Raw genomic sequence first — 26,594 nt, forward strand, 5'->3', positions numbered from 1 at the left:
TAAAAAACTGAACCACTTCCATATGAGCTCCCTGAGGAAACTACTGAAAATGAGATGACAGGACAAGGTACCACACACAGAGGTGCTCACTAAGACCGGCATGACAAGCATCCACACCATGCTGTGCAATGTACAACTCCAATGATTAAGATGGTTTGTACATTTATCAGTAATGGTATTTTTTATTGGAAATTGTGCGCAAAGATACAAGTCCACATTGTCAAGAAATTAAGTGCAACTTGTATTTTTACAACAGCAATAATCTCTCTTATCAAACTGCAAAAAACATAAAGAACAAATCACATTTTAGTTAATGCATGTGTGAGTGTGTGTGTGTGTGTGTGTGTGTGTGTGTGTGTGTGTGTGTGTATGTGTGTGTGTGTATGTGCACACGAGAGAGAGAAAGAGAGATGAAAAAAATTGTCTGTGTACAAAACCATATTTATTCCGGGCGGGTTTTATTTTGTAGCTTTTGCAAAGAGAACAAAAAAGACAGTATTTTGAGTTACCTGATGATTGTGATAATCCTCATGTATTACGACTCTGCTATATTCCATTATTAATAAACACCGCTAAATCAACAATTCATTCTTGTTTGGGGGGCCCCGAGTGGCCTAGTGATCTAAAGCGCTCTCGGTTATGGATCACTGCCATCTCACCACTGTCTGCGTGGGTTCGAGTCTAGGATTCGGCCAATGAGGGTATGTGAGAAAGCTTTTCAGCAGCCTGTCCTGGGTCGGTGGTTTTTTCCGGTGTTTTCCCGGGTTCTTCCTCCACCATTAATCCTGGCCGTCATGCATAGCCTATCGTGTGCTGAAAAAGGGTGTTAATCCCTACAACAACAACAATCAAATCATTCTTCTTTTAATTATGATGTGCATCATCACAACGACCACATGGCTATGCAGTGTTATTTATAATAATAATGGTAGTCTCTCGAGTCGAGGAAGACAAGTTGTGCGATCTCATTCAATGGTGGACGCGCATGTGGCTCCTGAGTCCAAATTCCGATGCACACAGGCGGTTGCAGGTGGGGCATGGGACACCGGTGGTTGGTGGTATTTGTGATGCAGTTCTGTGACATCTTTCCCGAGTTTCAGCAAGACGCTGGCGGCGGTCATCCTCAAAGGTGGAACAGGTTTTTCTGGTCAGCGCTCGCCAATGGCTTCTGTCTAAGGCAGCGAGCTCGAGATGGCGGGTTTGGAGGTCTGTCCATTTGATGTTCATCTTGAGGTTGTCTTTGTACCGCTTATGAGGGCAGCCTTGGTTTCGGTTTCCCTGGGCTAGCTCGCCCTAGAACAACTGCTTTGGGATTCTGCTTTGATCCATGCGGATAACATGGCCAGTCCAACGAAGCTGGGCCTGGATTAGTTTGGCTTCGATGCCTGTTGTGTTGGCTCTGTCAGGGACTTCCTGGTTGGTGATTCGGTCCTGCCACTTGATCCGCATAATGGATCTCAAGGAGCGCTGGTGGAATTGTTCCAACTGACTGATATGTCTTCGGTAGAGTGTCCACGTTTCACAGCTATACAAGAGAGACGTGAGGACAACTGCATTGTACACTTTCATCTTTGTTGACAGGCGTATGTCCTTGTGCTGCAAAACCTTGGTTCGAAGTCGTCCGAGTGCTTTACTGGCTTTTTGGATCCTCGCAGTGATTTCTTTGTCCAGGGAGCCGTCACTAGATATTGTGCTATCAAGATATTTGAAACTGTTCACATTCTTCAGCTGCGTGTCGCCAATGGTGATACAGGGTTGTGAGGGGACAGTGGTTGAGGCGGGCTGGAAGAGGACTTCTGTCTTTCCTAGGCTGATTGTGAGTCCAAATAAGTTGGAGGCTTCAGAGAATCTGTCCATGATTGCCTGTAGGTGAGTCTCTTCATGGGCCATGAGGGCATCGTCATCTGCAAAGAGTGCTTCAATGATGAGTCTTTCTAGCGTCTTTGTTTTTGCAGCTAGGCGACGGAGATTAAACACTGATCCATCCAGGCGATACCTAATGTAGATGCAAATGTCAAGGTCACGGATGGCATAGAACAGTACATGTGCGAAGAAGAGGTTGAAGAGTATTGGAGCAAGTACACAGCCCTGTTTGACACCTTTAGATATTGGGAATTTCTCAGAGGGTTCACCGTCTGAGAGAATCTCTCCAGTCATGTCAACGTGGAGGAGCAGAATGAGGTTGGTAAACTTCTGAGGACAACCAAGTTTCTTGAGTACTACCCACAGTGCGTCTCTGTTGACTGTATCAAAAGCCTTTGTCAGGTCCACGAAGACAGCATACAAATTCATGTTCTGCTCAAGGCACTTCTCTTGGACTTGTCTCACTGCGAAGATTATGTCAACGGTGCTGCGGTCCGGGCGAAAACCACACTGAGACTCGGGGAGGTTATCTTCTGACACTGCCGCAATAAGCCTGTTGAGGATGATGCGAGCAAGTATTTTGCCAGCTATGGACAGCAGGGAGATGCCTCTGTAATTACTGCAGTCCACGCGTGTGCCTTTATTTTTATAGACGGTCATGATTGATGCGTCCCGAAGGTCGTTTGGCATCTCTTCTTCCGTCCAGATGCTGAATAGCACATCGTTGAATGCCTCCAGAGTCTGTTCACTGAAAGCCTTGTACACCTCCGCTGGGATAACATCCTTTTCAGGTGCCCTGCCACAGTTAACATGTTTAATGGCCCTCCTCAACTCCTCCATCGTTGGTGGAATATCCAGTTGTTCGTGCGTTGGCTGCTGGGGTATTTGGTCACGAACAGATTGGCTGACCGATGAGGGCATGTTTAAGAGCTGACTAAAGTGTTCTTTCCATCTTTCCTTAATGCCATTCTTGTCCTTTATTAGTGTAATGCCATCTGTAGCGAGCAAGGGCGCAGAGCTGGACTTTGCGTACCTGAAGATTGACCTGATGGCGTTATAGAACTCTTTGGAGTTGTTAGTGTCAGCATAGCTTTGCACTTCATCAGCTTTCTTTTCCCACCAATGGTCATGCATCTTGCGGATTTCCATCTGAGCTTCAGCTTGATAGAATTTGAAGCGGTCTTTTTTGCTGATGGAGTTTGTGTCATTCTGCCAGTCCATGAATGCTTTTTGTTCTTTCTGGCAAGCAGATTTTCAATGGCATCGTTGTTCTCGTCGAACCAGTCTTGATGGATTCGCTTCTTTGGGCCCAGGGTCGCCATAGCTGTTTCTCTTATCGTGTCCCTGAGCTTCTTCCATTTTTCGGAGGCATTTCCACATATCGGTCCGTTTGTTGACAGCTTGTCATCTAGTCTCTTCTGGAAATTGAGCTTTGCGGAAGGCTGCTGGAGTTTGACAATGTTGAAGGCTGTGCGCACAAGTTTAGGACGTCTTAGGTGATGAGGGGCAATGTGCAGCTGTAGGGATGTTCGGACAAGTCCATGGTCTGTCCAGCATTCTGCTCCTCGCATGGCCTTGGTGATAAGGACATCCTTGGCATCACGCTGGCGGACTATTACATAGTCGATTAAGTGCCACTGGCGAGATCTGGGGTGCATCCAGGTGTTCTTGTCTTTGTTCGCCATTCTGAACATTGAGTTTGTGATTAGGAAGTTAAATTCTGCGCATTTGCTGAGTAGGAGCAGGCCGTTGTTGTTCATTCTGCCGACACCGTGTTTGCCATGCACACCTTTCCATCGACCATAATCACAGCCAACACGGGCGTTGAAGTCCCCCAGTAGTATGATCTTGTCGTCAGCTGGAACTGAGCTAAGTACAGAGCTGAGGTCGGTATAGAACGGCTCGATGGCTTCTGCTGGACTCGATAGGATAGGGGTGTAGGCACTGATGATTGTTGCATGGTGTTTGTGGCTGATAGGTATTTGCAATTTCATTAGCCTCTCATTGATACCAACAGGCATTTCCGGAAGCTGCTTCAGAAGATATGATTTGATAGCCAGGCCGACTCCATGGATCCTGTCCTCATTTTGGGCTTTTTCTTTCCAGAAGAATGTGTAGCCGCTTGCTAGCTCAGTAAGAGAACCCTCCTCTGCGAACCTGGTTTCACTCAAGGCTGCAATGTCAATATTGTAGCGTGAAAGCTCCTTAGCAACTAGAGCTGTTCTCCTGTGTGGTCTTGCTACGTTCTCTTTTTCCATGAGAGTACGGATGTTCCATGCTCCAATAATAAGCTTTTTTCTTTGATTATTTCGACCGCGGATATGGATTATCTTGCCAGCCGCGGCATGCTGGCCAGATATTTTAGGGCAAGCTTTTTTTTATGCCACCTTTTCTAGGTCTCTCCCTATTCAGGGTGAGCAGAGCCGTCCTGAAAAGGTCTGCTCAGTCGCCCCTGGATGCTGCCGAACTGTTCTGCTGCCCTTGGTGCAGAACAAAACGACCACTTGTCCAAGGGCCGCCTACGTGCAGGTCTCTGACTACAACTCCCAGTGGTCATCTCCACCTGTTGCGTCGCCAGTCGCCCATTGCCGTAGGACTTTGGTAGGTGCAGGTAAGTAACAATGAGTGTGATCAGGATGAATGATAGGTGCACAATATAACCTGTGCGTGAAGGAGATTAAAGTGAAACAGCCTTTGCACAGAGACAGCCTCACTCTCTCGGCCTTGGTAGTTAGAACTCTGTGATACGAAGATTCGTCACGGCTGTGGACTACTTCGGCTGCATTGGATGGCTATGACGTCTTCCGTGCCTTGTCATACCCTGCGCTCTCCACAAAACGTTTGCAGATTCGCCTTCGTGGCCGTTGGATCACTCAGTTGATCTCTTCCACCCAGTCTGCCGAAACTGGCTTTGCATGCAAGGATAGGCAAGTTCCTAAGGCACCTAGGGTCTTTTGAGGCCCGTCGGCTACCCTCTACCTGGTTTAGCCGGCCAGTCGAAGCCGTTGCCCGTGGTGTGGCCGCTGCGCATGCTACAGCTACTTGGAGCAACAGGTGAGGGCTGAGCGCCTGGTGAGGACCAAAAATGGACAAGCTACTCCCGAAGGAGCACGACGTGCCCATCCACCAGAGGTACTACCCCTCCCAGATCACCCCAAACACCACGATACCATTTACACGGTAATTAAACATACTTAGCGCTTTGGTTATTCCAGTTGAAACCAGATTGAGGATAAGAATCGACAGAATAGGTCAAATAAGCACGGCTGCCAGTAGGGAAATGAGGCAACTGAAGCCATTGACCATACAGAATTTGTTATAAGGACAAACGATCATATGCATTACTTGTTACTCAAATTCGCCAATAAAGATAACAGAGGGTTATATCGTTTAATAGATTTGCAATAAAATGTTAATTATATCGAAGTCAAAACAAAACAAACACTTAAAAGATAGCATATGTATTTTTAAGAATCAATTTAACAGAGTCAGTGACTTTCAAATTTACGATAGAAAATGACAAGGTTAGTACATTTTACGTTTGTACGACTATAATGAAACAATAAGACTAGTTCACCAAGGGTCTGTGATCTTCATTCTTGTACTGAGATGTAATTTTTATTGTATAAGAAAACATCAAAGGGCTTCTGAACTCATTTTAAAATGCACGTGGTGTTTTGTTACGGTGATGGACTTACAAGGAGAACTAATTAATGATAGTATTAAAGATATGTTCTGTGAAGTCCTTTGTCCATTTGTTAATAAACGCCAATAGATATTGTAATGACAACAAGAGAGCTTATGCATCAATCATTGTATTTTCTCACCAACAATTAATTATTAATTTTTGTAAAAACAAAATGGCCATACAGTATTATCGATCGTTTTTGTAAACATATATCTCCTTAATAGAAATTGTATGTCCAATAATTTAATGGATATTTCGAAAAACAGAAAGGGATATGTACGAAAAATTATGATACAATTAAATAATTATAATTCTGATAACTGGATTATGTACAAAGAATGAAAGGGTGCGAAAAAATACATAAAATAACGTAGATTTCCAGTGAACATATAGATAAAACATCCATACTTCTTAATTGTGTACAGACTTTTACGAATGAAATGCAATATACCTTGGAAGTAACTTTTGCTGGTAATCTACTTACACAGACTTACTTAATGACGTGTCTATAAATCTCAGCTAACAGGGGACCTGACTTACTGAATGACATGTCTATAAATGTCAGCTAATAGGGGACCTGACTTACTGAATGACATGTGTCTATAAATGTCAGCTAATAGGGGACCTGACTTACTGAATGACATATGTCTATAAATGTCAGCTAACAGGGGACCTGACTTACTGAATGACATGTGTCTATAAATGTCAGCTATCATGGGACCTGACTTACCGAAGACAGTGCAGAAACTGCAACCCAGGAGTAGTGTCATAGTATGCGAAGTCCATGTGTAAAGGTAGCTCCACTGTTGAGTTTGCAAAATTGGAAGGTGTCGATTCCTGGACAACATCTAGAACCTAAGAAATTAAACATAAGCCTCTTAGAATCATTCTTATCTATAGCATCCAATTTTGGATGAAATGGGAATTCATTCCTGTTAAAACCGTTAGTTTTTTTTCTTACCTTAGCTTCATTTTAAAATGTTGGAATATTGGTACAAAGAAAGCATATCTGAGAAAAATGGAAACAATATTTCATCATCTTTGTCACAACCATTAAGAGCAAGACTAACAAGTTTCTGTACAATGTTGAAGATTGGTTTCTCTATGTCTACTTATACCAAGCTGTTCTCTGGGAGGTATTGGAACCAACCTATCATGACATCTTAAACGGAGGAGTTCATGAAAGATATTTGTCAACACCATACTCAATGGGAATGATTTACTAATAATGTTGGTTGGGCATTGCTGGAAACCGTGGGAGAAAATTTCTTACTCTTTTTTTCTTAAATGACTGTGTGTGATATGATTTCTTCGTTTCTCATGAATAAGCATAAACAAAACTGCGTCATCGATAATTAAATAAATCCTATAGATCAATGAAAGTGGCCTCTAAATGATCTTTAAGTCACTTTGTTTGGAAGCAAAAATATGTTAGGCTCTCTTAGCAAGCATGCAAGCATGCAAGGTCATGTTGGGTCACCCTTTTGAGACTTTTAATCAGGCTCGCAATGATTTGTTTAAGTAAGCTTATGCATATTTCTGAGAAATGATTAAACACTGTAATTTGCTAACAGCATTGGTTTCAGATCTAGCTGGTTCTAAAGTATTCTCAACCCAGAGATCTCAGGTAACCCATAAAATATTGAAGTCTTGACAACATATTATCCTGAACTGATGACAGTGTTGTATTTTTGATATGATAAGTGGTATATCTAAAATGAATATTAACTTCTACCCCCTTGATCAAGGTTGTTTGTTTTTTCTTTGTTAATTTAAGCAAGTTTGACACGTACTGTACCATAAATTGTCTTCTGTGCGGGAGCAATTTTTTCAACAACCTGGAAGAGAAACAGCAGAAAATATAAATACTTTCCAAACTGATTTCATCAATGACAAAAAAGTGAGCAGGAAGCCTCCGATTTCATTATTATAAAATTAAGCATAACAAGCTTACTACTGAAGGAATGTAGCTCAATATTCCTGCATATTAAGGAAACTATTTAAACTGTTCCGCTAAAGTTATTAATCCATAAAACTGAAAAGGAACTACTTTACGAACGAGTTTCTGATGTTTCTTTATTTAGCCAGATAGTTACATAAAGCTAACAGTTAGTGATCCTATTACACACAGCTAAATTATCAGGAAAGTTTAATGCCAACACTTGGTTTGAAGATCTGATACGTAAATGAGCTATTAATTTTCACATGCAAGCATGTAAACCTGTGTGGTTACTAAATTACCCTAATGGTGTACTGATTTCCGCATTCATGCACTCTTCTTGTATCCATTAATAGTATTTGTAAACAATATATTCACATAGAATAATACGTGGGAAAAGTTGTCTATTTTTTGTTTATTGAGTAGACGTCATTGGTTTGGAAGGTTAATCTGTTGTACTATTTCTCACCTGTAGGATTGTTAGTTTCTCTGTTGGAACATTTCTCATCATACAAATTCCGTAATCATTGATGTACCTGAGCCACCTTCGGAAATATATGAAGAGAGACATTTTACAGTGATAATAAACATTTATTTGCATAGTTTTACACAATAATGTTCAAAAGAAATACTTCACTTTTATACAGGGGAAAGGCACAACTATAATTTTCGTCCTGGTATTAATTTATCCTATCACGTTAATCTTGTTCCCAATTTAGTAAAGAATGCAGATGTTACAAACTAGCAGATCTACAGATGTGACAAACTAGTAGATGACCTACTTTGATGTTGCTACAATATAGCAATCCAAGTTTGTCGACAGAAATTCATATTCTCAACATTTCTACTAATAAAACAAAGTTCTACAGACACCATTCTTTTGTGTACCAAGACCCACCTAACTGGAACAAAATGCCTGTTGAACTTAACACAACGACACTGTGATTTCATTCAAGAGTGATTTAAAACTCATCTATTTCAACTGGAAGAACAGACTTAAGACTTAGCAATGTTCCCATAGCTTAAATATTTTGCAGCATCTTTTTCTTTGTAATTGAATGGCGTTTGTTTTAGTAAAGTTGTCTATATTTGTCCTTATTTACTAATATAGTTGTAAAACACTTAGAGTTTCTAAAGATTATGACCTGTACAAATTCCTTATTATTATTGTTATTATTATTATTATTATTATTATTATTATTATTATTATTAGCATCAAGGCTATTTCAAGAACACGAAGGCGTATTGTTATAATCGATAATCATCATCAAAGTCAAGAAAATTTTGTTATGGATGTCTTGTACAATACCATGACATGTATCTTCTTGGTAGCTTACTTGTACATCCCCTTGTCTGACGCATTCACCTCTTCATAGTTTACTTCAGGAATTGTCTCCCCCTGGAAAAGATAAAATGTGTAACCATATCTCAGCCTTTAATTTTAATTGGATTTACTCTTAAAAATATAATAATTTAAGCGATTTTTGCATGTATATGTTAACGAAATGTTGAATCAATTTAATTGAATCCTTATAATTTTGAAATCTCAAATACAGCTGTAATTTGACAATACTGATTAAATTAAAAAATGTGTAAACAAAACAGTTACGCGATGTATTTGTGGCTTGCATCTAGCAAGTAACAGTAAGCAGATCCAGAATGTAGACACGCAGTTTTCCGCACAAAGACAAAAATGCTCGGAATGGATCAAAATGTTTTTTCGCAAAAAGAAATGAAGTCTTTTCAAAGTGTTCTTTGGGCCTTTAGTTCCAAATAAATAACCCTGCGTGATCAACGTTTTTTGACAATGAATCACCAGTGCCACAACTAATACACAAAGACTAACAATAATCATGTCCTAATCCACTACTAAAACGTAATATCGATTAAAGACCCTTTTCAACCACTTTCACACCACCAGAATCAGTAAAGTCTCAAGGTCTTAAACATAGTTGAAACAATTGCTGTGTACTTTAGGTTTGTGAAGTTCTAAAGTTCGAAACCAAATGATTTCAGAAGATTACACATCTAAAACTAGCTGGAACTATTTTGTTCAGTTTACTCTATCCATTACCTCCTCCAGGAAGAGGGGTGTGGTCAAGTGATGTCGGGTTGCCAAAGCATCTGGATCATATCTATTGACTCTAAGATAATCTAGTCCAATGGTGCCCGTGTGACTCCCTGGCCTCCACATCAGTGTCATGGTAAGGCCATCGTCTGAAACAAAGAAAGGCAAATAAAATGTCTTGATGATTCGGTGAAAATATTTCAAAATGGGATATTATAAACTATAAGACACTTAGAATCAATAACCATGGCCATCAATCCCATCTTATGTGCCGAGGAATGTCGACAAAAAAGTGAGAGTAGTATTTCATTTTATCCATGGGAGATAACACAATCGCACTTGAAAGTGGGTAGTCCAGTTTAAATAGACATTCTCTTTTTACATGTCAAGTGTTGAAAATTTAAGTAAGTGGTTCAACCTGTTTTTCACTTCTCTATTGCTATTTGGAACCGGAATGCTTTCTTGTTGATGCAATCCAAAGAATAAAAGACAAAATGATGGAAGGATTGAGTGGAAAACAAATTTTGGATGCTCATAACTTTTACAAAACTTAAGAAGCACAACTGAAAGATTTTTAAGCCCTCAGGGCACATCTAAAACTTCAAGAAAGACTATATATCAAATCAGTCTGTTGGGCAACATTGGCTGTAATGCAAAACACTGTTGACAGAAGCTTAATGAGTCAGAGTTGTATGCATATGTGTGTGTGTGTGTGTACGTGCGTATGTATGTATACAAGAGAGGAATATTTCAGACATAACAATAAAAAAATGAATAGTCTTTAAGCACTCTTGCAGACATGCTATCTAAAAGTAGCGTTTTCAGCAAGCTAATGGACAGACAAAATGATGATGTGGGCATTGTAATGAGGAGGTATAAGTAGACTGCAATGAGGAGGTATAACTAGATTGTAATGAGGAGGTATAACTAGATTGTAATGAGGAGGTATAACTAGATTGTAATGAGGAGGTATAACTAGATTGTAGTGAGGAGGTATAACTAGATTGTAATGAGGAGGTAAAACTAGATTGTAGTGAAGAGGTATAACTAGATTGTTCACTTAACTAGACAAGAAGGTTCAAAAATGATATTGTAACTAGTGTTTATCTTACTGGATACTGAGGCCTTCTCCAGGACAGTTTGACAATCTAACTCTTCCACCCGAATGAGTTTCATGTTGCTGGCAGCTTGCAGACACTTTGGACACTGACAGCTGACTCTCAGCCATACGCTGTGGTACCTGCAATGTAGCAAGCTGATGATGATCTTGAAAATCAATATACCAATATAAATACAGGTACATAATGTCGTCAGCTTTTAATAGATTAGTTGTCTGTAAACTGATATTGGCTTTCTTTACTGGTAATATCAATGAAACCTTTGCCTGTGAAAGAGGGAAGTTTATGGTAGACACATCCGGCACATACTTTATCTAGACAAGCTTTGAAGGTATTAATAGTAGATGCCTCAACTACTTGAAATTGTAGACCAATATTAGAGTCAACAACCTGATGAAGAAATGTCATCTTGTGCAGATCATACAGTAATCTTCAGCTTGCAAACATGTCTTCTGGCGATTAGCTTTTTTCCTGCTCTAGGAGGTCTTTTTCTGTGTTGCAATGATCCTAAAAACATGTACACCTTCTCTACATCTACTCTTACTCTCATGTTGATCACACTGGGTTATTTTTCCCCAGCCAATCTCTATTTATATTCTTGTTGATCTCCAACTACCTTTGTCACTCTTATTTGAATCTCTTCTATCAGGAGATGGTCCTTAACAAATCACGGTATCCAGGATGCATTGCAAGACTCGAAGATTAGGCAGTGCCCCCACACAAAGATTAGGCAGTGCCCTTCTCACTAGCCTCGACAAACTACAGGCTTTATTCATTGGGATCTCAGTAAATTTAGGGAATTTAACTTAGCTAAAGGTTCCATTTATATATATATATATATATATATATATATATATATATATATATATATATATATATATATGCAGTTCAAGTATCAACACACTTAGATGACTTGTGGCATGTGATCAACCATGTGGTCTCTTAGCATGCTATCTTCCTTTGTCACAAGTTAAACCATGATGTCCCTCCCAACAGCATTCATTGAATTGCACTCTCCACTGGTCTCTCATGGCAATAGTTTCTAGGATTACTCAAGCTAGGGTGTAATGTGTAATGTGGAATCATTCTATGTCTGAGACAAAACACGTTCTTCAATGGACAAACGTTCTGCAATCTAATATACAACTTCTTTTTAAAGCAAATGATGCATACAGTCTGACCCATAGCCGTATCAATGGACCAACTACAAGTTTGGAGCAGGAAAGGTATCCAAAACATCAGTAGCAAATACATTGCAGAAGACTTTACTTGAAACACCAACTTTCCATGTGCAAGTGTTGTTGTTTGTAGCTTCTGGATCTCCTGCAGTATTTTTGGACTCAAGCTTGCTTCCAGCAAGTGAATGAAGGGTCATGTCAACCTTTTGGCCTCCTTACCAAACGACTCCTCAACATCACACATTGCTTTGCGACAAGCTCACTTTGCTTGGTTTCAGGCCTTATGAGAATCCTTACCTTTTCTGGTACCTATAATAACAAAACACTGGTATGCTTTCCTCCTTTTTTAACTTTTACATCCTGGTTCATCAAGAGCTACTTAGTTTTGAAAATTTGGGAGCAGAAGTATTTACAGATGACTAAATCTTCAGCAGACCCAAGTTTTAAGTACATCTTTATCTTGTATAATACACCGAATGTTTTTAATAGTCTGTGCATGCCAAAGTCACCTTTCAATTAAATATATACATTTCTCTAGAAGACTCAATGATATCCGTATAGCAAATTAAGTCAAAACAATGCATCTGAAGGAGACTCCTACCCATGTGTGCTACATGCACAAGATTATCATATTTCTCTCCTTCATAAACACCAGGCCAAGTATATTTGGTGCTCAAGTTGGGCCAACATGCTGGTATAAACAAAGCAACTCAAACAGCATCCAAAAATACCAAAGCTACCTGTGTTGTTATTTGTGTAGTGATGTCTGGGGCACTATGGGGCATAACATTATGAGATAGGCTTATACTGTCAGTCCCTCTGGGGTATAAAGTTGTCCACGGACTATTGGGAATAAGGAGAATTGAACATAGGACTGATGTATGCCCAATACTGACCTAGAAATGTAGGGTCAGTAGGTGCCTCGGATGCATAACGGGAAATGTAATATTAATATTTGGATCTACAATCTAAAAGACATTGATAACCCAGCAAACAAAATATAATTTCCCAACATACACAATCACACTATCCAGCACCCATATTTTAATTACAGTCCACACTATCCAGCACCTACTTTTTTTAATCATTATCCAAACACACGCTACTACTATCGAGCATCTGCTTTTCAATTACTATTCAAACAGACTCACAAAACCTACCATCCAACGAAATGGGTAGGAGTTTGTATACACACAAGGGTAGTAAGTGCTTACAGGCACACTACTACCCCCATACACAAATACTATGTGACAAAGGAGAGAAGAATTTAAATGGTTTAAATTTTTAGATATTAATAACAGAGACATGCACAAAAACATACACAAACACAATGTTGTAGCCACATCATAGGTGACACTGTTTTCTAGAGAAATGGGTGGTCATGAAAAGGTTCATTCGGTTTTCTGTCACCACTCTCTTTAGTGGTCGTGCCTCTGGGTTCCCAGGTTGTTAACAATAGATCACAAATCTCTGACCCCAGTTCTTTTCGTTTTCCCTCCCAAATGTCATCATGCTGACCACAAAACTTTGCAAAGACCACAAACCTAAAACAAGGCTCGTTGACCTCACTCTCCCTGTCTGTGTTTTCCTCCAGCATCCAATCAGGATGACCGACACAAATACACTATATCCAACAAAGACGCACTTTTATCAAGACGGCTGTTATAATGTGTATTTGTTGTCTTTTGGATGAGAAAGACAAAGACACACAACAGAAAACACAAGTTATTGCAAAATGATTAGTATCTCTCTTTTCTAGAGATCTGAGCCGCCCTGAAAAGGGATGTTATGTTTTTGTGAGTGCTCCTGGGAGGACTTCCAAATCCTACCATTGGCCTTATCACAGCACATGGACACCCGTTTTCTAAATAAGAACATAACGAGAAGTTCTCAGTCTCCATTTTGCACCCCATCTCTAATCATTCTTGTTGTTGTTGCCACTGTTGCTGCTGCCTTTCCTCTCCTCTTTCCATTTAATACTTTCTTCACACAGGAGATTTTCTATTATGTCCAGTGACATTTTAGAAAAGATGACTTTCTTCCGGTTAGCACTATTCTGCCTAAGTTGCTACCTGATCCGGTGTAAACTAACCATAGCTTCAGTTATTGTTTGTGCCTGATGAGTTGACAGTATGTGGCCAAACTTGACTTCAAATGATCTAAAGGACTATTATATTGCTAGCGATGCACACTATGCTCTTTCAGCTAAAGAAAAGAAAAGTGATAACCAAAATGTTCACAAAACCATCTTCCTATTTGATCGTAATTTCATGAATACTCACTACCAAAACAAGTTACTAAATGTTCTAAGGGAAATCCAAGACTGCGTCGATAAAGAACATACTCAAAATGTTTTCCACACACCCTGGAACCTAACTCCTGAAATTTCACATTATTGAAAAAAGTAAACACGGCATTTATTCTCATAAAATCTATGATGTCATCCAGAGGAGGTAAACCATCACAAACAAAATATTCCGTACTGTCGTCCTTGAAAACATAGACGGCAACCCGATGGGTTTATTGACGAGGTAGTGTGTACTAATGACACAGGCCAGAAAATAGGTTTGCTATGGAGAATGTCATCTTTAGCACACATTAGGTGATTCTATGAAGTTGTGTGTGGCCTGAAAGTCAAAAGGTAATAAAGTTTCCAGGTATCCATTCTTCTTAGGTTTGTTAATATGTATCATGAAATGATAAGTCATCCGTTCACAATTTATTTATTTCCTTTAAAGGTTTTGTCAACTAAATTGAATAATGGGTGGTCTCTGTATTCTGTTGCAAGAGAGCTTCGTATCGTTTGGTCTCCAGAGAATTTAATAGAGATATAAAATTGCCACGAAAGACTTTGTTCCACTTTGTCAAAATTGTCTATTCCGAAAATGGGAGTTTATGCCTCTTCCAGATACTCTTCCAACTATTCTTCTTGACTTATCATTCATTTGTCGTGCTATTTCTGATTAGGATGAGCGATTTGCATCAGTAAAAATTTCTCAAGTTTGACCTGTAATTATTTCAGCCAAGCAAAATATGCGACTAAATGTTGTTCTTGTTCTGGCCGTTTTGACATCATGATTTTGTTCTGGATCACAAATATCCTCATCTTCTATCTCCATATCTCTTCGTGTTCCATTCTTTTTCGTTTTGAATAATCTCGGATCACATATCTCAAAACTGGATTTCCAAAGTTTTGTCAAATTCTGCATTGAGGATGACGTTCATTGTGTTTGCCAGGGCTATTATAAACTAAAGTTCCACGCCAAACTGACCCGATTTTATAGGGTGGAAAAGTCCTTCGCCACAGCCATGGTTTGGGGTGAAATCAATTACCAACAAAGTATATCCTCCCACATAATCGTCGTACGAAATATCGTGGCAGCCGTAAATATCTACATTAGGGCTTCAAATAGGGTCAAGTAAGATCTCAAGTAATGTTTCTAGGCCAATTAGGGTTCAAATGGCCTGGTACATACTATTTGACCGTTACGAGTGACTTCTGTCTTTAGACACGTTGAAGTGTTTGAACTCGTAATGAGTCTGATCGACCACTCTGCTTCTGATGATGCTGATGATTAATCACTGATGTAGCTGTCTCTGGAAAACAATATCTTCAACCTTGGATCGGAGTCCTGCCTAAGCCATGGTGAAGGTTATCGTTTCCACTCGTCGAATCCGATACTCAACAGTCATTCTGATTAGAGTCTGACTCTTTAGATAAGATTTCCACACGTGGCACGAACGGTCTGGCTTCAACGAAGAAGTTTTTGTGCTTTTTAGCATTGGCCATCAAATGGAGTACTGTGCTACTTCTATTCAGTCCCAGGCGTACCTCCACTCCATTTAAGAAATGTTTGTCTTTTAAATACAATGTGAAATGTAAACGATTCATCAGTTCTAAGCTGTGTCCATGTTTAATTTTGTTTCGACAACATTTGAATCAATCCGTGTGATCTGCATCATTATCTGCAATCAACGCTCTAACGTTCAACTTCTACAACGTGTCAGGTTTCCATACCACGGAAGCATCCAGATGTGTGTTCCTGGCTTCCTTTCCATACGTCGGAAGATTTTCAAGGTAGGCTCGTTAAGGGTAAGTACCCATGCTGCTACTCTGTAATTTGATATTCAAGTACAAATCCACTAAGGTGAACAACGAATACATGAAGCTATTGAAGGGAATTACTCTGGCATTGGTGTCTGGATTGACTTTATCTATTTTGAGAACTTTGACTTCAGGTACAAGTGACTGCTATTCAGATCGAATCTGTTTATCCTTTGATTTCAAATTCGATAGGGCCTTAGTAGCAAAAAGCGACACAGAATGAAAATCAGACCATTGGGATTCTGCATCGTAACCATCGTTGGTGGCATAGCAAATAGATTTAGTTTTGACTTGGAACATTCGTAAAAAAAATATTGGTGCATCGTTTTCTCTGACAGCTCCTGTTCTTCTGTTCTTATTCTTATTTTTTTAATTTGTTTATAAAATATAACTGTGTTTCGACGACGCCAGTTTCTGCCTCGTCATTGCTATGGCGTGGAATAAGTAATGCATTCGCCAGAAGTGTGAATCTAATTTACAGGGATATCTCGGCGACCCAAAAGGTCTTTTCAGTTTGAAGCAAATCAGTATTCCTGTTTCAAGAAGGTTTCTTTAAGACTTTGTCAATGTCGACTTTTGGAAGAAAATTTTATCCTGCGTCAATGCGGTCTCGTTTAAAGTATACAGCCCTCTAGTCACCATTGGTTTTAAGATAGGTGCCACCGTACGTGAAGCTGGGTTAAACATCTTAAGCCATGTCCTCGTTGTCGAGTAACTCCTTGGTACACAGGAAACACCTGTTTTACAATTCAGTGGAGAAGCTTTTTCGAAAATGTAGTATCACCGTGACGTTTCCTTTTGATAAACGAATATTTTGTCCAAGATCTTCTTTTATAATAGTGTTGAGACTGTCAAAATACGACTTGCAAACGGGAAGATAATGAGATTGTACAAATTCAAAAGTGAATGTGATACATTTATCCACCTTCCTGGTAGTAACGATAGCTGAATCCACTTTGAAAATAAATATATGAATCTGAGTAACTGAGTGACATTACTTCCCACCACGATGTACTTTACCACATCAGAGAACACAAACAATAGATTGAGCTGTTCATTCATTACCACATGGTAGCGGAAAACGTGTAGAATTGATCTTGTTGTAAACGTCTTTCACATGAGCGAGAGCAATGCATCCGACCAGAATAGAAAACACAAGAGTAAAAAAAGTAATGTACATTCTACAGCAATCAGAAAAATGTATTTTAAGACGATGAGCAATTTTGTTGTACACGATCACGAAACTTTTGCGAACTTTGTCCATGGCTTTGTCAAACTGATCGTTAAAAATAGCTGCAATCGTTTTGACCAGAAGTTGAACATCAAAATAATACCGAACATGAATTATCGTGGTATATGTGATCAATGCAGAATAGGCTAGTGATGCTTTTTGAGATTCATACCTGAGTGGATCGTTTTAATTGCTTGTTGTTTGTTCAAGATATCAACCATAATAGCGAATTGATCTTAGATGATAGTCAGGGCCTGTACAGGATGAATGTTTTCTATCAAAATTACTTCTCATCAGGCTTCGTGATCCACTGAATAGCTTGAGACAATTTGGCTTTGAAAAATAATATAAGGTATTAAAGGGAAATACATCCATTGAACCGTCACTCTGTAAGATTAATTAAAAATTGATATTCATAGTTCGATGGTTCTGGTTTCCGAGGATTCGCTCTATGTCAAAGGAGAATGAGTTCCCAAATGTTCAAATAACGAGTGCTTATTGTGGTAATTGCGTTGGTAGCATGACTGCAGTTGTTCTTACTGTCCATAGTATATCAGGTGCTATGACTCTATATTCATAAACTAAGATTTAAAGAGAAGCAAAAATAACAAGGTTTGACATACGTAATAAATAATTTAATTCTTTAAATTATCAAATACAATTTTACGAGGAATTTGAAGTATTACTACATAAATCCAAAATAATCCTAGAAAGTTCCGCACAAGCCTAAACGAATCGAGTGTTCCAAATGAATTCCAGGTCCTCGAACGTACTGATGAGCCAAACGTCTTCATGTATTGCAACGGCATTGTCCAGAACTCGTTTGAATAAATTCTGAATAGTCCCAGACCGACGTTTAGGTCTAATGAGCACTTTGTAATTCTAATGAATAGTCGAACAAATATCGTTTTACAAATTATATTTAAACACAACATTAAACACGTCTAGATACTGATGTTAACACAAGAACATATAAAATAAGAATTATGAATGAATTCGAATAAGAAATGAATGAATCACTCAGTCCTCTTCTTATATATATAATCAAGGGTCTTTTATGTTGCAATACAACTCTAAGTGACCAACCCCAGTACTTAATCCAGCATTTCACAATACAGCCCACGTGACCTACTTAACCATATGACATGACTAGCCAACCCTAAATAACTCTAAAATATTAAACAGGTTTATTATTAGAAAATTGACAGCACCTATTTATAGATCCTATGCAATCTACAGGCCAAAGTGAAATACACAAAATATATACTGTCATACACCAAAAGTTACACAAAATATAGATATGAATAACAACGGATGGGCAGCGAAGAAGATAACCAAGACAACTTCGTTTTTCAGGGGTTACGTCATCAAGTGCACATCCAACGCTTCAATGATACGGTTTATCATAATATTTGGCGTGATGTGGTAGCAAATCTGTGTATTTGAGAGGGTGTTGATGTGTTATCTGTTTCCGCATGCGTTGTATCAAAGTGCTTCGAAAATGTTCCAAGGCACCAACTTTTACTTGAGGATTTTCAGAAGTGAAGAAGAAAACAAATTTCCTTTTGTATTTTAAAATGTTAAATGATGTCAACCACTTTGTTTCAAAACCAGTTCATAAGCTGACTCTAACCATGAACAAGTGTTAGAAGTCACAAGAGCTACCCAACTGCGCTTGAAAACACTTGAACGACACAGAACAAATACTTATAACCACGATTGTACGCTGCCAAATAAGAAACATCAGCTAACTCTCTTTGCCATTGATGATCGTACCAGCGACTTTGTTTTGTCTTCTGGAAGCGTTTCGTCGAATGTACATGCGTAAGGTGAACGTTGATTGTCATTGTAACCATTGTCGAACATCCGGCAAACGTAGGTACACTTGTAAGTTTGGTGTCGGCAGCAAGGTATACATTTTTGTTTAGCATTGTAGTAAGTGTTTCATTAATGGGGTTGGCTGTTTTGTTTGCTGCTCCACAGTAAGTTAAGTAACTACCAGTGCTCTTTTATTTATGGTGTATTTTTTTAGATTGCAGCTTTCTACGTGTCCAACAAAAAAACAGGTGTAAAGAGAATAGTAGAATCTCGTTTGTAAGAGATATATGTGGTCATGAAAATGACCGTTGGCGTTTCTTTTAATAACAAAAAAGCAATGTTTGGACTCGACATCATCAGCTTTAACTGCCTTAACCCTTTACTACAGCCAAGTTGGTAGTGGTAGTAACTATTGATGCTGGAATCTCAGTGGCGGTGAGAGTGATGTAGTAATGGAAGGTTTAGAAATCTCACGCGAAGACCTCTTTCTCTTGGGTTGAGCTAACGAAGTCTGCTACATTTCTCTCTGACGATTTAGCTCCTTCCAAATATCCCGATTCGTTTTAACTCCCCTCCTTCTATCATTCACAGTTCAAAATTGTCCTCTTCTGTTTTTCATCTTCTCGATTCTTCTTTTTATCCTATTACTATTGCTGATGATGTTGTTGTTGAACATATGTTTCTTCTGCTGTTTCTAGTAGTATCGTCACAGGCAAACATTCGTGCGGAGACGACAGGAAGTCAGCCGAAGCTAAATTGAATTCATCCTCTTCTGGAAGATGAACATTAGTTACCGTTGCGTTTGCAGTCGGAGTCATAGTAATATTACTCCGAGTATACGTGATTTAAGCAGCAGGCACGCCAATATGCGATGTCTTCATTTCTTTCTTTCAGCTATAGGTATTGTACTTGAACTGTTCCGCAATGGTAAACCGTAGAACACTGGTTCGCCTATATATTCAAAGTGACGTCACACTTCCGCTCTATTCTATTGGGAAGTGTGTGTGTGTGTGTGTGTGTGTGTATGTGTTTTGGATTTTTTAACGTAGCTTTAATAGAAATTCAGTCATCGCTACGATGTCTGCAGTATGCTAGTTTATAGTGATGTCTAGCACTGGGGCATCATGCGGCATACATGTAGCATGATGCCCCACCCAGTCACATTATCCTGACACCAGGTCGACCAGTTCTAACACTAATCTCTTAATGCTGAGCGCCAAGCGAGGCAGCTTCAAGTGCCATTTTTGTAAGTCTTTGGTATGACTCGGCCGGGGATCGAACCCACGACCTCCCGCATCCGAGGTGGAGGCTCTAACCACTAGGTCACCGGAGCGATTCTAATGGGAAGAGGGATCCAGGGTTCTGTCTGCAATTTATAACACACGTATTAAGTAGAGGAACATTTTAATCCGGTTCGATCTGATCCAAGGATATATATATATATATATATATATATATATATATATATATATATATATATATATATATATATATATATGGGCATTCACCTATAGTGTCACCTGTTCGCAAAACAACTCAAGAAATATGTGGGTACAACTTGCGCCATCGACCATCATTTCCAACATGCTTTTCAATCCAGACTACCTAGTTTATATAAAGATGTCGTAATTACGGACATGGCTAACTGTAAGAGAAAGATATATGTAGATGGGTTATCTGAAGAGAGTACTGGTGCATGAACCTGCCATGGGACGAAGTTTGAAGTTGTATGATATATAGAGGATACTGATGTCAGTATACTTTTTCCACGTGTCTCTCTCTCCTTTACGACCTCTCCGGTGGCCTAAGTGGTTGGAACGTACGCCTCGGATGCTGAAGGTCGCGGGTTTGGACCCCGGCTGAGTCATACCAAAGACTTATAAAAACGGTATGAGCAGTTGCCTCGCTTGGTTCTCAGCATTAAGAGAGTAGTAGTATGAGTGGTCGGCCTGGTGTCAGGATAATGTGACTGGGTGGGACATGATGCTACCTGTCTGCGGCATGATGCCCCAATCCTAAACATCACTATAAACTGCCACACTGCAGACATCGTAGCGATATGACCAGAAAACTGTTAAAGCTACGTTAGAAATCCAAATCAAACAAATACACTTCTCGCCTTCGCTAATCTGGAACAGTGACGACTATATCCGCGACATAGCTTTTTGACTATGTTTGTGTACATTAACAATGTTTCAAAGTTTTACTGACAGATTCTAGGGTAGCATGTTTTTGACGATATCCATAAACATACACCGGTTACTTTATCTATTTAGCACCTAACAGTTTAATCGATGTCAAAAGCACAGACTTGTTCTGGCAAGATGGTATCAGCGACATTGCAACTATTTACCATTTTACCACATGCGCAGTGTAATCGTAAGTTTTTAGAATTATTCATCTTTATAATCTGGAGTATCAGTGCTTTTTGACTATTATACATACTGACTATTTTGACTATTATACATACTGACTATTTTGACTATTATAATACTATTTGACTATTATACATATTGGTAGGGGTTTTCAGGTTATCAGTCTTTAAAACTATCAGTACAAGTTAATGCTACGTAGCAGAATATAGACTTTTGTCTAACACAAAAGTATATACGCATGTTTTACCTTGATTTTACCCCATCTCTCCACGTGATCACTAACTGGCGACCATCTTTTTCCACGTCAGCGCTTACAACTTGCTTTTCCAGTGCTGATGCATGCTGAATCGGCTGAAACGGCAAATTAACGCGCAATCACAATGCAGGAGTAAAGATGTAATCTATCCGACACCCAGACAGCATGCATTTTTCTATCAACATCAACATTTCATGAATATTTTAACAACTGCGTGGAATTTCAAGGCTTTCTACTGTACTGGAGGGACAAAATCATTACTTCTGAATATATTTTTTAAATTGTATTTATTTAAATTGTCTTGCAAAACTATTAAATTTTAAATAACTCTAAACATTCATTCTCATGTAGTAAAATATTATTCCCTACGTTAACTTGCAAATAGTAGAACTCGTCATATAAATTTCTTTGATATAAAATACATAAAATTCACTTTATATTGCATGTATTCTTATTAACATACTTCATGCGGCCCATTAAGAGGTGCAGAGATACAATAACTGTTGAACCAGTCATTTCAGTTGCACTAACATTGTAACGAGATAGTTTTTCGTAATTTGTAATCTTTCTGTGTTTCTATTAACATACAGGTACGAAAGGAAATATCCATTATAAATAACAGAAGAAGAAAAAAATAATATTCGCCAAGTTATAAAGCTCTTTAATTCATTACCATTGAATATAATCTGACGCCATTGACCCGAGAAGTTGCTTCCTGCCAGCGCTGAATAAGGGAATTGTGGCCATCTGAAATTACATTTTCATTCATTTGTTTTTTCTTCAGTTGAACTGTTACGCAACGTTAAAATTCGTATTACTCAAATTTTGTCTCAAAGGTAATAAATAGTTATATAGACCAGTATTCCTATTTAATGAAATAAACTAAAAATATTGGAATTTTATTGCCGGTGGTGCTTCTTCAGATATATCGTGTCTTATTATATGTTCATTTGTGTCTCCTCTATTTTTACATTTTCAGAATGGTGCAGTATTTTGCGATAGTGAACACGTTGATATTGCACGTACGTGTACAACATGTGTGCCTAAACATAGTATAGTATAGTGTATTACGAACTACGTTGCAAACATACTGTGTACATTTATGTAGTAGACACTTTATGTTTTGGTTGATTAAATTTGTGAATGAACTAAACAATCTGTTTCGTCCATTTGAAAGTATATAAGATAAAGTTAACGATGTGAACGATTTCATAGAGTCAGAAACGAAAATTTCAAGCAAGCACAACAATTAACGTGATATTCGCAATGTCAACAACAAACGTGAGAGACGTAGTAATTTGAAAATACCGTTCTGGTCATTTTAACAGTTATTCAGAAGAAATATTCGTAACTTTTCGCAAATAGAATGGTTCACACTATGATCAAAGCTCTCTATGGTCTATAAAAAATAAATTATAGAAAAGAATATTGAGACCAATGGCTGTAGCATGTCAAAGACGTACCATTTTACAAGCCTGTTAAAATACTAGGTTCGAGAAAAAAAAATGCAACTGAAGGTTTTGGTATGACACTAAGATCCTCAGGGCCTATAAGCCAAGACGACGAAAAAGTATTATTTCCGCTGGCTAAATGGACTGTCACACAACTGCTGCTTTGCAATTGTCCCCGTGTAACTATTTTGATACAGTGTTAGGCTAGCGTTCGAAGACACACACTGTATGATATAGGTCATAGCTGGGGTCCCTCCAACAGCGAGATACAAGTGACAGGGCATCAACATATGTCTTCTTTAGCTGGTGAAAAGAATGTTAGCAAATATACATACATTTAAGCATTCTGAATTTCCACAAACTGTACTTTCTTAGTTAGTTCTGCAATCCCGAATGACATATCTTACAGAACCTGATAAACACCGAAACTTTACTGGAATTTCGAGTACATTTCCAACGGAAATCTGCACTGAATTGACCCAATAATCCATTCCATCATAATCAAAAAAGCAGGACCTAGTTCTATCAACAAAAAAGCCCCAACAAAATCCGTCCATTCCAGGCCAAATGGAAAAGTTGTTGCAATGCGCATTCATTCACAATATGACTCTACATTTCAATTTTAAGTAGACCAAAACGACAATTCCTTTTTAAACTACGGTCGAGCGCGCGACAAAGCTCAAATTTCGCTGGGCGGTGCTCTGTGTATTAATGAATCTACCATTGTGCATTTATTTTTTAATACAACACAAATTTAATTATATTGTTTCTTGTAGTGTATTTTTTAAAAATAATATAGCCTTTGGTATAATAAGAAAATGAGTATATAATAAAAAGATTACTGCATTTCTGTGGGAAAATTGGAACTCATTTTCTCGGATGAATACTGTACTCACAAAGGTCGTGCAGTATTAACCCTAAAAAAATAACTCGTTCATATTTCCCCATACAAATGCAGCAAACTATAATTAATTGTGAACTAGTGGCCTCGTGTATGACTGACTTCTCCTCAGTATTAGTGGTGGACTTGCTACCTCATGTATGACTTCTCGTCAATTTGCTTACGGTCAAAGTATATTATTTTGTACAAAGTCAATGAATCAGGACAAATAGTTCCACTCCTGTTCCTGTTGACTGATGCCCCGTTATTATATTGAAGCTGTGCAAGATTTTTAAGTTACACGCACACATGTAAAGTAAATATAATAACGGGAACGGAGATTAAAAGTCGGGCTACATCTTCACGTGAAACGTCTAATAAAAATAAGGTGTGTGTGTGTGTGTGTGTGTGTGTGTGTGCGTGTGTGTGCCAACAAGCTGGTGAAAAATGTTAATTCGTAAATAGCGATACATAATATGATGGATATGAGATGTATCTCGAGGTGTATGCGTCCTATACAGGAAAAGGGGTGAGGAGCATATCTAAAGGTCGAGTGAGGAAAGTGAAAAAAGAAGATATTTCATAGAAATTTTTTTACATTCCTAATCACTGCGTATCGAATTTCGAGGCGGGAAGGAGAGCGAGGTTTAGTGAGGGGTCTGTTTATACGTCCTATTATATATGGATTGGCCTGTCTCTTTTCTTTTAGCAGCGTTGTGTAGCAAGGTACCTTTGCTGACTTTGTAAATAGTTCCCAAAGCTAGCCTGTTAAGTGATAGAGATCACACTAGGTCAGTGTGTTTGTCTAATGGCGCCGAAAAACTGAGAAACGATCTGACAAAGACAGAGGCTGGCTGGTGCGTGTTCTTTAGGGAGTGATATTGTTATAGGCTTTAGATGTAAGGTTAATGACCTTGTGATCTTGGAAAAGATTGTAATATGTCTCTGTCCGGAACAGTTATAGGGAGGATAGAAAATACTGAGAAAGTCTAGACGTTAAATCAGTATAAGAGAGTCCATGGTTAGATGTAGACCGGGTTACATGCTACACAATTTTATGGCAGGGTTGGGATTATTTTTTCGTAAAGTAACTGCAAACCCTAGAAAATCTTAAGAATAAATGAAAATGGCTGATCACAGACAGTCTCGTCAATGATGGATGCACAAGAAAGAATTAATCATGAAATTCGGCAACTGGAACGTGAAATAGAAGAAAGTACACGCAGGACTATCGCAATTGAACATCAAATGACGCCATCGAGATCCCAGGAAAGAAATCAAGCTCCCCAAAGAAAAGTAGAACTTTCGGAACAAAATAAGCTGAAACGACCACTTGTAACGCCACAAAAGTTCGACGATACCACACTAATGACGGACTTTCAAGCGCATTTTAGTACGCGTGCCGGGATAAACAAATAGACTCAAGTAAGGCAAGGGCTTTATCTAGCAGTGAGTCTCATTGGTCAGGCCCAACAGCTACTGACATCTGGAACTCCAGATTATGACAGGCTCATGGATTCGCTAGAAAGAAGGTTCGCTCCAAAAAAACAAATCGGAAATTTACAGGGTACAACTAAAATGCCACCTGAGAAGGGAACATGAAACACTCCCAGAATTGGGACAAGCGATACGCCGACTCGCTTCCCAACCATATCCCAAGGTTCCAGAAGAATTTCTCGAAACACAGTCAAAGAAGCAATGTATCGATTCTTTAACTGACAGCTAACTTAGGTTAAGAATACAACAGGCACTCCCTAAAACCCTTGATGAAGCAATTCAGATTGGACTAGAACTCGAAGCCTTAGATACAGCCTAACTTCAGCGAAAGGATTTGGGAAGATATGCACGAACCGTGACAATGTCTGATGCAGGGTTAAGTGATATCCAGGAACCTAAGAGAGAAGTTGCAGAACTCAAGACGTTACTAAAGGATTTGAAAACAAAATCTGCAGGGAAAAACGGAACGAAGGGAAGACCTTGTTACAAATGCGGAGAAATGAGGCATTTCAAAAGAGACTGTCCAAAAAGTACGCCCAAACTGTCGGAAAACTAGGCTGGGCCCACCCCAAAGGGCCAGTGGTGGGAATGTGATTCCAGGCCTATGAATATAACTGGACAAACAGCGATGAAAGATACTGGGATGTACCTTCCGGGATCTGTACACGGAATGGGTGTGAACTTCTTAATAGACACGGGTGCTATGGTTACCATGATAGCAAAGGGTGTCTCTGAGAGGATGGCGCCGGAATGTCGATCTCCGTTACATGAGGTTACTGGGAATGTTCTGTGTGCAGATGGCAAACCGCTAGAAGTAGTCGAAAAGGAAAGTTTACCTTGTCGTTCGGATGGAAAAGTGAAGAGCATTGCGTTATCATTGCAACGATGGGATTGACAGAAAAAGAAGTGTTTTGATTGGATTTTCTAGAAAAAATAGGAAGCAAAATTGATTTTGTGAATCACAGTTTGACTATTGGGAACACCATTTTATGTTGCGATGTGATTAAATCAAATTCGATGAATGGGCTAGAGTTGTGTTATCAGAGACAATATTGATCCCTGCAAGGCACGAAATGAACATTCCTTGAAAATACAAACAGAAGGGAATAACCACGCGTTCGGTTCGA

At 38.9% G+C, this 26,594-nt stretch overlaps 3 protein-coding genes across 3 annotated transcripts in view; all 3 read right to left on the minus strand.

Moving 5' to 3' along the window:
• LOC149772999 (uncharacterized) overlaps window positions 1-26,594 on the minus strand; it is a 263,921-nt gene that overhangs the window by 16,019 nt on the left and 221,308 nt on the right. The window lies entirely within an intron of this gene.
• On the minus strand, window positions 183-4,121 carry LOC149773001 (protein CFDP2-like). Its single transcript, XM_089946961.1, has 2 exons — window positions 3,145-4,121; window positions 183-276 (listed from the first exon to the last, which is right to left on the minus strand). Exons 1-2 carry the CDS (start codon window positions 4,119-4,121, stop codon window positions 183-185), a joined length of 1,071 nt encoding a protein of 356 aa, XP_089803087.1.
• Window positions 4,401-26,594, minus strand: part of LOC149773002 (uncharacterized) — a 104,996-nt gene continuing 82,802 nt past the window's right edge. The window contains exons 2-10 of the mRNA XM_089946962.1: window positions 22,313-22,386; window positions 21,631-21,734; window positions 10,671-10,798; window positions 9,565-9,707; window positions 8,828-8,889; window positions 7,960-8,035; window positions 7,345-7,389; window positions 6,282-6,406; window positions 4,401-4,524 (exon numbers count right to left, since the gene is read on the minus strand). Coding sequence (XP_089803088.1) covers window positions 4,401-4,524; window positions 6,282-6,406; window positions 7,345-7,389; window positions 7,960-8,035; window positions 8,828-8,889; window positions 9,565-9,707; window positions 10,671-10,798; window positions 21,631-21,734; window positions 22,313-22,386 — 881 coding nt within the window. The remainder of the gene's footprint in view (window positions 4,525-6,281; window positions 6,407-7,344; window positions 7,390-7,959; window positions 8,036-8,827; window positions 8,890-9,564; window positions 9,708-10,670; window positions 10,799-21,630; window positions 21,735-22,312; window positions 22,387-26,594) is intronic.

Source organism: Sinohyriopsis cumingii, unplaced genomic scaffold (genome assembly GCF_028554795.1).
Source record: "Sinohyriopsis cumingii isolate HCF-2022 unplaced genomic scaffold, ASM2855479v2 utg000938l, whole genome shotgun sequence".
Lineage (NCBI taxonomy): Eukaryota > Metazoa > Mollusca > Bivalvia > Unionida > Unionidae > Sinohyriopsis > Sinohyriopsis cumingii.

Excerpts from the sequence above, each read along its gene's own strand:
- LOC149773001 (XM_089946961.1), bottom strand. The coding sequence starts at position 4,121 with ATGGAAAAAGAGAACGTAGCAAGACCACACAGGAGAACAGCTCTAGTT. Across the intron at positions 277-3,144 it reads AAGCGAATCCATCAAGACTG|TTTGATAAGAGAGATTATTG; the intron begins GTTCGACGAGAA and ends TGTTTTTTGCAG.